Source organism: Pithys albifrons, chromosome Z, assembly GCF_047495875.1.
Source record: "Pithys albifrons albifrons isolate INPA30051 chromosome Z, PitAlb_v1, whole genome shotgun sequence".
NCBI lineage: Eukaryota > Metazoa > Chordata > Aves > Passeriformes > Thamnophilidae > Pithys > Pithys albifrons.
The window spans coordinates 8,717,089-8,729,270 of NC_092497.1; the positions used below are offsets into that span (position 1 = coordinate 8,717,089).

Below are 12,182 nucleotides of genomic sequence, written 5' to 3' on the forward strand. Positions count from 1 at the left end.
TTTAGGTATTTCTGTACCTTGATGAGATCCCCTCTCAGTGCTTTCCAGGCTGAACTGTCCCAGCTCTCTCAGCCTTTCCTCACAGAAGACATGATCCAGTCCCTTTATCAATCCTTCACTGGTCTCTCCCATAGTGGAAAGCTAAGAAATGGACACAATGCTGCAGCTGTGGCCTTACCAGTGCTGAGCTGAGGGCAAGGCTCGGTTCCCTCAACCTGCTAACAATGCTGTGCCTAATGCAGCTCAGGATACATTGTCCTTTTTTGCTGCAAGGGCACTTTGATGGCTCATGGTCAACTCAGTGCCCATCAGGAGCCCCAGGGTCTTTTCTGCTGAGCTGCTTTCCAGCTGGGTGGTCCCTAAGGTATGATGGTGTATGGGGCTGTTTCTCCCCAGGGGAAGGACTTGGCATTTCCCCTTGCTGAACTTTATGAGGTCCCCTCCCCAAGCTGGCCAACAGCATCAAGTCTGTCAGTCTGCAACTGCTGCCAAGGCTCTTTCCCACTGAGCAAAGCAGACAGCAGAAAAAAACCAAACCCCCAAGACCCTGCTGGGATGAAGAGAGCAATCCCCCAGGTAGGTGCAGAGGCAGAAGGGGCTGACTCACCTGCCCATCCTGCTGCAGGTGGTGATGCAGCATCTGGGAATGAGGCTGCTGATGCGCAGGGAGGATATGGAGAAACGGGGCTGGAGCATAACCCGGGGCAGCACCAGGGTTCAGGGGCCCAGTCGATCCAAGAGCAGAGGGCAGGCTGAAGGGAGGTGGAGTGCCAGCATGGAATCCCTGCTTGTCAAACGTCTGCACGAGAGGAAACAGGCACAGTGTCAGAGACTGCTGTGAGCAGTCCCAGAAGAGAGCCAGGGTGCCCCAAACACACCTTCCCTTACCCCATGAGCAAGCCAAGTCACACTGAACACCTGCAAGCACTTCAGAGCGTGACTTTCAGCTCCTGTTCTCACCCATCTTTCTGCATGAATGGTTCTGACATCTTTATTTTCACAGCTATTGTTTTCCTTTTTTCCTTGACCTCTTTTCAGTGAGAGGGACACAGGATGGCAGCAGCTGCCTGGTCAGTCCTTCTCACACTGAGTGGGCTCAGTCTGGAACTTACTTGACCTACCCAGGGCAGCCCAACAAAAATGCAAAAACTTGCAGTAATATTTTCCTCTCACTGGCCAAAGACTGACCCCAAACTCTAAGCATGTAGCTGACAGCTGGTTTGTTACCTGTAGGTAGCCAGACCATAGCCAGACACCAATTGCCCTGGCAGAGGGTGCAGGGAGGAGCAAAGAAAGAGCTGGACATGAGCCCACTGCCCAGCCAGTCAAAGCACCTTCTGCTTTGCCTGGGAAGCTGAAGAGCAAGTGGCCTCTCAACTCTCCTGCCCAGGGATCTACTGTGACTAAAAATACTGTCACCTATGACACTGCTGGCATGGGGCAGCTTGGGCAGCGTGAGGCACAGGGAGCACTCAGCCTCTGCCAGCAGCTGCTGTCAGGAGCTGAGACAGCAAACAGTGGGACAAAGGACGAGGCTTCACTCCAACAGCAAACAGGGCCAGCATTAGAGAGGCCACAGCCTGCGGATCCTGAGACTGGCCAGCCTGGGAGCAGAGGGGGAGTCACTGGCCTGGCCTCAGGCCATGAGGGAGGAGAGTCCAACACTGCTCACCTGAGTCTTGTTATAGACTGAGCCGCTGATATCAGGCACACCCGTGTTACTTGAGGTCACAGAAACACCTGAAAACCAAAAATGCCACAAACAATGAGAACATCACCCACCACTCACCCCCCACCACGACCCTATGCTCTGCTCCTGGCAGCTCTGGCAGCCTCAGTGGATGCACTGCCCTGCTGCTGCCACCAGCCAGCCCTACAGGGCTCTCCAGGATCTGAGCCATGGCAACCCCACATGGGGACAGAGGAAGGGGCACAGCTCCTCCTTCCCATTGCAAAGAAGGAAGCCAGCCCCCTGGGATAAATCACCCAGGTCCACAATTCAATGGTTACACTTAGATTTCAATGCACATCACTGGCTAGCAGCTGGCTGCACTGAACACACATTTAAGATTAAAAAAACCCAGACTTCCCCTAGGATCAGGAGTGCATTTGGCTCTTCTGCAGCATTCAAGAGCTTTCCAGTAGTGCCCTGAGTGATGAGCCTCAGCATCTCCAACACATCTGAGCCCTAGTCCTTTCACATCCTGCAGAAGAGTGAGTGCTGTGATGCTGCCCTGCCCTGACACCAGGGGCATCACTGACTCAGACTGGCTTCCACCTGGACCACTGGTGCCACAACAGGCTCCAAAACACTCACCAGCAGAGTGGCTCTCAAACCAGACACTTACATAAAGACTGGCTGTGATCATTTTACTTGGATCAGAATAAAACCAGTGGTTCCTCTGGCTGGTGACTCAGAGGACTGGACTCAGGGTGTGCATTCTTTAGTAACACAGTTTATTTTAAGCCTGTAATCCTTTGCAAAACAATGCTCCTTTTAGGATTGCTTCTCCACCAAGGAGAGCAAGATCACCTGGTGTTTCAAATGCACAGCAAAGCTCAGAATTTGCTTAAGCCCAAGGATGAACTAGTTAGTGCTAAGCAGTTCAGTATGGTCTACCAGTATGTGTGGAATAAAGCTTTGTATGAGCTGTGTAAATTCTTCAGCTTTTATGGTGACAGATGAAACACTTCCAGGCACAGCACAATGCAAGTTACAGGGTGTACAGACAGCAGCGAGACAGCCCAGAGATGTGTGAAGTGCCCTGCTTGGCCCTAACACATGGCTCTCTCAGGGGCCCACCAAGAAACTTAAAATCTAGGCATCATTTGGCAGAGGACCATTTCAGCAGCTGCATCCAGCTGCTCAGGTTTCATAAACAAACACAGCACTGCTGAAGGATCACGAATGCTCTTCAGCAAAGAGAACCCTGGCAGAGGAAATAGCTCAGTCTCTCCCAGGTATAACTGTGGACACAGCTGCACATCAGCCACACAAATCCCTACACCAAGTTGAGCCATGAGGTTTAGAAGGAACACCTTTGGCCATTAAAAAAGCATTTTGCACAGAGAAGATGGAGAAACAGCTCGGACTGCGCCCCTGTCCAGAGCTGGCCACTGTGCCCACTCCGGAGCAACACCCAGCCTTGTGTGTTACCTTTCCCAGGTCCAGTGCCAGCAGATTTGTTTTGTGCTTGAGATGACCCACTGTAGCCTCCTTTGCTGTAATCTCCAGCTGCCGTTCCCTGTGTTAAGTCATCGTATCCTGCGGGTGTGTACAAGACAGGGTGTTACAGGTGGGGCGGCGCTGCGAGCGCGAGCGGCGCGCGGGCAGCCCTTACCTGCGCTGTAGCCGTGCTGTCCGTAGCCACTCGCCTGCTGGAACGGAGTCGACGCCGTGTTCAGGTTGACTCCGTGCTGTTTAGCAGACGCTGGAGGGACCTGGACAAAGGAAGGGAACAAAAGGCGCTGTGGATCTGGGAATGCAAGCTCCCTCTGCCATCTAGTGGGGAAGAGACCTCTGCTTCACGTGGGAAATTCAGCCTGGAGATGGGAGGACCGGCACGGCATGGGACATGGCACTCACACTTCCAGCAGTAGCTGCTGTGGTGGAATTGTGCAAGCCCCAGGACTTCTGCTCCAGTCACCCCCGTGACTGCCGTGCAGCCCTCCCTCAGAACAGGCTCCGCATTTCTCTCATAGCCTGAATGTAAACGGCAAAGTCCTACCACAAATCCGGGAAGAACAATCACAGAATCAAACAAAACATCAGTTCCTGCCTGAGGCTGTTTAATGAACCACTGTCCTGCAGGGCCCTAGATAGACCCTTCTGCCTGAAGCAGCACTTCTTCCTAAATAACCTCCTTCCTCCTGAAACTTCCAGCCCTGCTCTCTGACTCAATGGGGTCTCCTCCACCCTTGAAAGGATCTCCAGGCACTCTCAGCTCTGGGTCTCCCCTTGACTCTCCAGAGACCAGTAAGGGCTTTCAGGAAACCCAAGTCCATGAGCTGCAGCTGCCAGCTATTTACAGAAAACTGCACAGCAGTCCATGACTTCTGTCCTTTTAAATTGCTTGTTTTCTCCTGGATGGGACTGCACCTCTTTTCCCACATTGCCTGTTTTTGGAGATCGCTTGTAGACTGGGGAAGTTGGCTCTATTCCATTTTCATAAAACTCCAGCTCTGGACTCCTCAGTAGGAGAAAGCCATGGACCTGCTACAGCACATCCAGAGGAAGGATGAAGATGATCACAGGGATCAACACCTCTCCTATAAGGATAGGCTGAAAGTTGGGGTTGTTCAGCCTGGAGGAGAGAAGGCTGGCCCCAGGGAGACCTTACTCTGACCTTTGAATACTTAACTAAGAATTACAGGAGAGATGGAAAAAACCATTTTACCAGGCTGTTATGCGTTTAGCCAGGCCTAAATTTAGGCTTTAGTTTTCAGAATAGGCCTTAAATTATCAGCTGACTTGAGTTGGGTTGGGCTAGCTGACACCTGACTTCTGCTGGCCAATGGTATTCCACACCATATTCTGGCATCATCTCAAATATAAAAGCAGTGTAGGAGGGGCTTAGGTCTGTTGCTTCATGGCGTCTCGCCTGGGAAGGACATATTATGTTGTTTTCCTGGACCAGGTGCTACCGCTGCTTGCTGCTATGGTGTCTTAGGAGAGTAAAATATTTAGTCTTAGTCTTCTCTCTGCTTGGGTCTGTCACTTGGTGGACTGAGTTCTCTTAAGTGATTTGTAACTGGAATGGTGGGATTTGTGTTCCATGGGGAGTTACTGTCTGTTATACCTAACTTGTGTAGGTGTGTGTTATATTGTAGTCTACTTTTAATTTTCTTTTTTTTATGTAAATATATAAGTAGTTAAGTTCAAGTTTAAGTCTTGGAGGTTTTTCCCTGCCTTTTCTCAGCAGGGGGAGGGATGCTGTGACATTCTGTGTTGGGCAGTTGGCATTTTGCCAGCTCAACCCAAGACACAGGCCCTGTAGTAACAGGACAAAAGGCAGCAGTTTTAAACTGAAAGTTGGTAGATTCAGATTAGATGTAAGGAAAATGTTCATCACTATGAGGTGGTTGCTCAGAGAAGCTGTGGATGTCCAGCCCCTGGAAGGGTTCCAGGCCAGACTGGATGCAGCTTTGAACAACCTGGTCTAGTGGAAGGTGTCCCTGCCCATGACAGGAAGGTTGGAACAAGATGGTCTTTCATGATCATCTTGAAAGATCATAAAAGACCCAACCCAAACCATTCTACAATTCCAAGAGGCAGAATGCTTGGGCTGGAGAAAGCCCAAACCAGAGAGGCATGCAGGGAACTTCGAGTTCAGGCTGTCCCACTTACAAACATGGTTGGCCCATACTGGAATGCACTGGGAACACCGGGCACACCAGCGTAGTAAGGGAGCCCGGTGTAGCTGTACCCCGGGGGCAGGGTCGGGTTGAGGAAGGGCTGCTGAGTCGTGTGGTGAGTCTGAGTCTGGTTCTGCTGCGGCTGGGCGAGTGTGGTGGCCGGAGCCGGAGAGGCAGAATCCCCACGGCCAAATTTTGTTACATCACCTGTGAAAGAACAAACTGATCACAAAAGCTATCAAGGCTACTCTGAAGGTGGAGAATTCAATGGATTAAAATCCTATGAATACAAGTAGGCAACTACAGAGGAGAGCACTCCCTACTCCTGAAAGCCTGCAGTTGTTCATGGGGAGCCCTCTCCTGTCTCTGTTCCTGACGGCCACAGGGATTTTGCCTGTTCATGACACAAAACTCTGTGCCATGAATAATCTAGTGATAAAATTGGAGACACCAATACTCACCTATCTCACACAGTCTGAGCAGATTCATTAGTATCAGATCATTGCAATAAAACATGCTAATAGCAGAGGTATGGTAAATAGCTGAAGAGCCAATGGTTGTTGGGTTAAAGAGTGACTCTTCTGAAGGTTAAACTGATTAGCTGAGCTTCATGGGCTGAAAGCAAGTTAGGATTTACAGGCGGTGATGGGTGTATTTTTGCCAGTGTCTGTTTATTTGTCAAGTATAGCTAGTTAAGAAGTCCAGTTCCTCACACCACCAAAGTTCTGAAGACAGTAGCTGAAGGCCAGGAAAGCAAGGCTTGCATCGTGGGCCACCTTATTGGAGAAGTAGGAAGGGAAATTCGGTTATTAACCCAAAAGCAGCCTCCCAAGAGAAGGGATTATGAAGCAGACAACTCTCAAACACCTGCATTTTCCAGCAGCCTATAGAGCACCATAGGCTCACGATTTTTAAGGAGGTAATACACATCAATTGCATCTACCTCACTGCCAAGCAGAGTTTCTTTTTGCTGGTTGCCAGGAAGTATGACAACACTTGAAACCATCATTATAGGAAATACAGTGCCTATGGCTACAGTTTTAAGCTGTAATCAGATTGCAGAGGATGAAAACCACTGCTGAAAATCCTGGATGGCATTAATGTCATCTTTGCACAGTGATGACTAAAGAGAAAGAGCAGGAATGAGGAAGAGCTTTGTCATCCACATGCTTACAGAAGCAAAGAACAATTCCACTTTCAGCAACAGCAGGATGACCTGCACTTAGGAAGCAGCACATCCCACCCTAGCACCCTCATCTTTAAACAGCACTCACCTGAGTACGGGTTGTTAGCAAGGCTCCCATCTCTGCCTGTCAAGGTTGCAGGAGCAGGGAATGTAATTCCGTAGTAATCCTTGAAAAAAGACAACACCATTTATTAATAAATAGTATTAATTTTGAAATAAAATAGTTGAAACTGTAACACAGATAAACAGGTCTTATGAACCTCACAGGATATGCAGAACAAAATTTTAAAAGCAAGAACCAAAAGAAATTTGGCAGAATTTGATGTTACACCTTGCAGCAGAGATGAAAACCCATCTGGATCCTCAAGTTAAAAAGAAACCTACTTTATAGACATTTTTAATATTATATACAAATATTTCACCTCTTAATACTAAGCTTAAGGCAATAACTAATTGATTTCCCTTTCACTCCCAGTTGCGAGCTGTCATCTTCCACTAAGACTGTGCCTGGAACAGGACCAGGGCCAAGGGCACAACATGGATGGAGTCTAAAGGTTTTGCCCTTGTACCATGGCCTGTTTTCTGAAGTGGAAATGTTAGCCAGTAAAACAGCAAAAAACATTAAAAAAAAAAACCCAAGAAAAAAAGAGGAGAAAAATAGTTACTATTGAATGACCGAAAAATTTATTTAAACTACGTTATAGGAGACCTCAGGTCAGTAGTCTGCCAAGTGAGGTGTGCATGACAATCCATTGGAGTGCATGAAGAAAATGGGTTTGGTACCATTTATAAATACAACTTACAGAATTTTAAAATAGTATTTGTTTAACCTTTCTCTCCTCCTTTTTAATTTTTTTGGTGTATGTTTCATAATGTACTTGTTAGTAAAGGAGTACATGTATATAATTCAGAAATAAAAATACATTGTGAGGGTGAGTGCTCCCAATTTTTTTACTGATGGGATGCATGATGAAAAAGGTGGAGACCTCTGCCATGGATCACTCTTTTAGGTCCTTGTCCTAGTTCAGCAGGTGGGACCAGTTTATCACTGTGTGGGTGTGACCAAAGATGTGTATTCCACACGCTCTAACTCATTTCCCATGAACTGTTAACAATGGACCATTTGCAGCAGCTGCCCAGGGCACACCCGACCCCTCAGGCTGGGAGCTGGGTGTGAAAGAAGCCTGTCAGATAAGAGCTGTGATAACTCCCCTCCAAGAAGTTCTTAGCATCTCCACACCCAGCCTGAGGTGTCATGTCTGCTAATGGCCCATCAATGATTCCAAATACCCCATGACTCACAGAGTCAGATCACCCATTGTGTAATTCCCTGCCCTGGGGGAGGCACTGGGCAGTCCCACCTGGACCTGAGGGGATATAATCTTAAGGGTTCTGGGACTTGAGGGACCACTCCTCAGATCCAGAGGAGGACCAGAATCTCGACAGGAAGAGAACACCACTCTTCACCAGACTGCAACCATCATCTATCTACACCTACAGAGAACGAGGGGAGAGAGAATCTGCTCTTCCCTCCCACTGAAAAGGCTCCATCCTGCACCACGTGAGTCACACACTCTCTTGGCTCTGCCTCACTGGGAAAAGACTGAGAATTCACTTCACAGCCAGTCAAGGTGTGACACTAACACTGTCCATAAATATAACTGCTCCAAGAGGAATCTACAGTTTATGGGGGTGTTCTTTTTTTTGTGCTGGGTGAGAAGTTTGCTCTGGTCTATTTATAGTTATATCTGTATTTACACATATATCATAGAATCAAAGAGTCATAGAATCAGTTGGGCTGGAAAAGACCTCCAAAATCATCAAGTCCAACCCTTAATCCAACCCCACTTTCATTACTAGATCATGGCACTCAGTGCCACGTCCAGTCTCACCTTAAAAACCTCCAGCGTCAGGGAATCCACCACCTCCCTGGGCAGCCCATTCCAATGCCTGATTTCTCTCTCTGGAAAGAACTTCCTGATACCCAACCTAAACCTTCCCTGGCAGAGCTTAAGCCCCTGCCCTCTTGTTCTACTGTTGGTTGCCTGAGAGAAGAGACCAACCATCCTTTCAGGTAGTTGTAGAGAGTGATAAGGTCTCCCCTGAGTCTCCTCTTCTCCAGGCTAAACACCCCCAGCTCCCTCAGCCTCTCCCCACAGCACTTGTGCTCCAGTCTCTTCACCTGCCTTGTTGCTGTTCTCTGGACCCGCTCCAGCACCTCAAGATCCTTCCTGAACTGAGGGGCCCAGAACTGAACACAACACTCAAGGTGTGGCCTCACCAACACAGAGTACAGGGGAAGGATCACTGCCCTGGGCCTGCTGGCCACGCTATTTTTGATACAGGACAGGATCCCATTGGCCTTCTTGGCCACCTGGGCACTCTGTTGGCTCCTGTTGAGCTTCCTGTCTCAGTCCCCCCAGGTCCCTTTCTGCCTGGCTGCTCTCCAGCCACTCTGTGCCCAGCCTGTAGTGCTGCGGGGGGTTGTTGTGGCCAAAGGGCAGGACCTGCACTTGGCCTTATTGAACTTCATCCCACTGGAATCAGCCCATCTCTCAAGTCTATCCAGATCCCTCTGCAGAGCCCCTGCTTTCCAGCAGGTCGACACTCCCTCCCAACTTGGTGTCATCAGCAAATTGGCTGATGATGGTCTCAATCCCCTCATCTAAATCATCACTAAAGATGTTAAACAGGACTGGACCCAACACAGACCCCTGGGGAACACCACTGGTGACTGGCCACCAGCTGGATGCAGCTCCGTTCACCAGCACTCTCTGGGCCTGACCCTCCAGCCAGCTCCTAATCCAGGAGAGGGTACACTTGCCCAAGCCATGGGCTACCAGCTTTTCCAGGAGTATATTATGGGAGACAGTGTCAAAGGCCTTGCTGAAGTCCAGATAGACCACATCCACAGCCTTCCCCTCATCCACCAGGTGGGTCACCTGATCATAAAAGAGATCAGGTTGGTCAAACATGACCTCCCCCTCCTAAACCCATGCTGGCTGGGTCTAATCCCTTGTCCATCCTGAAGGTGCTGTGTGATTGCACTCAGGATGAACTGCTCCATAACCCTGCCAGGCACCGAGGTCAGGCTGACAGGCCTGCAGTTGCCAGGGTCCTGCTTGCAGCCCTTTTTGTGGATTGGGGTGACATTGGCCAACCTCCAATCATCTGGGACCTCCCCAGAGAGCCAGGACTGTTGGAAGATGATGGAGAGCGGTTTGGCAAGCTCTTCTGCCAGCTCCTTCATCACCCTGGGATGGATCCCGTCTGGTTCCATAGACTTGGAGGATTCAAGTGTTTTAGTAAATCATTAACTGTATCCGCCTGGAATTTAGGGGGGTTATTCAGCTTCCTGTCATTGTCTATCAGCTCCAAAGGCCAGTTGTCCTGAGGGCCACCTGTCTTGATGGTGAAAACCAAGGCAAAGTAGGTGTTAGTACCTCAGACTTCTCCTTAGCCTGATTAACTATGTTCCCCTCGAGTCCAGCGAAGAATGGAGGTTTTCCTTGGCCCTCCATTTGTTATTATGTATTTATAGAAGCACTTTTTGTTGTCCCTAACAGAAGAAGCCAAATTGATTTCAAACTGCACCTTTGTCTCCCTAATTTTCTTTCTATAAGACCTAAGTCCCTAAACTCATGAGTAACAAGCCCTTTCTTCAACAGTCGTAAGCTCTCCTTTTTTCCCTACTTTCCTTCAGAATCTCCCTGTTCAACCAAGCTGGTCGACTTCCTCACCGGCTTGCCTTTAAGCACACTGGAACAGTCTGATCCTGTGCACTCAAGACTTCCTTCTTGAAGTTTGCCCATCCCTCCTGTACCCCCTGTTTTCAAGGGTTGTTTCCCAGGGTATGCTCTGAACCAGAATTCTGAATAGGCCGAAATCTGCACTTTGGAAGTCCAGTGTAGAAGTTTTACATACATATATCTATATGTACATACATATATACATATATATATATACACACATACACACACACACACACACACACACACATATAAATATATATATATATATAAATATATATAGTAGTTATCCTTCTTATATCCATTTTCCAATTAAAGTTTCTTTTTTATTTCTTTTTTTCTTTTTTTTTAATTTAATAAGGGGTGAGTGGTTATTGAGGAGGAATCCTCTCCTCTGGTTTTGGTAACCATTTTTGGTTTCCCTCAGACTAATACAGTCCTCTATAGGAAGGTGAATGTTCCTCACACTAGAAGGCTTGCACTCTGAGATGAGAGGACATGCCAGCAAAACCAAAGCAGCATTTTGACTTCCACTTAGGATAAAAAGCAAGAAGTTTGCCCTTTTCTCTATCCAGCTGTGGGCTTAGTACTCTACTGTTTTTCTTCCTAATTTTCATGTTTTACTCCTCACCAGCTCCAGTCCATAAAGAGTTAATGCTTTAACCAGTAACAAACCCATTTCCACACATTCTCAAACACTGCAAAAGCATCCTCCTTTGTCATGTCCCTCTCTGAAAATTCCACACCACCTCAGATGCTTTCTGAGTTGACACCACCTTGCTGCATTTCTGTGTATCACTCTCCTGTCTTCCATACCAAATCCCCTATCACTGAACATGAAATATTCTGGCAAAGTTTTAGCATTGGTGCTTTCTGTAACTTGAAACAGTGTCATTATTACATCATCCTTTTCTTCCCAAGGAATTTCCCTTTATCAATTCCAGCATGAAGTCATTAGACCGAACACAACCAAATTCACACTAAAAGTCTTAGCAGGTTATTCAAAAGCAGCAATCCCATCACCTTCTGATGAAAATGCCACAAAAAGATTTAGAGGAGAGATGTGAACTTGATTCAGTGGGTATGAACTGGAACCGACACAGTAGCACTTTTGCCTACATAAACTGGACAAAACATACTCAAATCCACACAAGAACAGAGTGTACAGATTGCAATTACTGCCACTGCACCTCAGGCAGAGGACAACCACATCAGCACTGAATATCCCTATTCCACACACCTGTGCAGACACATATTCAAACCAAATAGGCACTAGGAACTAGGAGTGCAAGACAGTTATCTTTGAAGTTTGCCTGCCCAAAAGAAAATACAAGACACTCTGCTCTCCACACCACAGATACTCCTGACCTACAGAAAGCACACAGGAGAAACTGCCTCAAATGAAAACTGAAATATCAGGAATAGGCTGCAAAAGTGAACAGAAAAGGAGGGGAAAAGGGTGAGTGATGAGATGTAATAGATTTAAGCTCCACCAACCAGCTCACTGAGGCATCTGTAAGATCTCTGCATCGGATGAGCAGAAAAAACAACATATCGCACTGTAACAGACACCAAAAGAACCAAAACAACAAAAAAAATTCACTGTGAGAATTTACAGCATCGACACGCACGTTACGTAATTGAAAAGAAATTCCCATTCTCTCTCTGTCAGCAGCCACCGGGATCTCCTGCCGCTGGAAATTGCCCAGGAAGTGACAACTTGGAACTTTGCCCACTTTCACTTTCTAGATGTAAGTGGACTGGCACCTGAAATGCAAACATTCCTGCCTGCTGCTGCCCCTCAACATCCAGCATTACCTCATTTTCATGGCAACAGTTAAAAAAACCCTATAATGTAGAAAACACCACCATTCCATGAAGAGCTAAAGAAA

The 12,182-nt window shown here is 47.7% G+C and overlaps 1 protein-coding gene across 4 annotated transcripts in view; it reads right to left on the bottom strand.

Moving 5' to 3' along the window:
* Positions 1 to 12,182, bottom strand: part of UBAP2 (ubiquitin associated protein 2) — a 151,004-nt gene that overhangs the window by 1,027 nt on the left and 137,795 nt on the right. For all 4 annotated transcript variants that reach the window (XM_071580539.1, XM_071580538.1, XM_071580537.1 and 1 more), the window contains exons 22-27: positions 6,630 to 6,708; positions 5,348 to 5,562; positions 3,342 to 3,441; positions 3,158 to 3,265; positions 1,673 to 1,740; positions 608 to 799 (exon numbers count right to left, since the gene is read on the bottom strand). In XM_071580539.1, the coding sequence (XP_071436640.1) occupies positions 608 to 799; positions 1,673 to 1,740; positions 3,158 to 3,265; positions 3,342 to 3,441; positions 5,348 to 5,562; positions 6,630 to 6,708 (762 nt within the window). The remainder of the gene's footprint in view (positions 1 to 607; positions 800 to 1,672; positions 1,741 to 3,157; positions 3,266 to 3,341; positions 3,442 to 5,347; positions 5,563 to 6,629; positions 6,709 to 12,182) is intronic.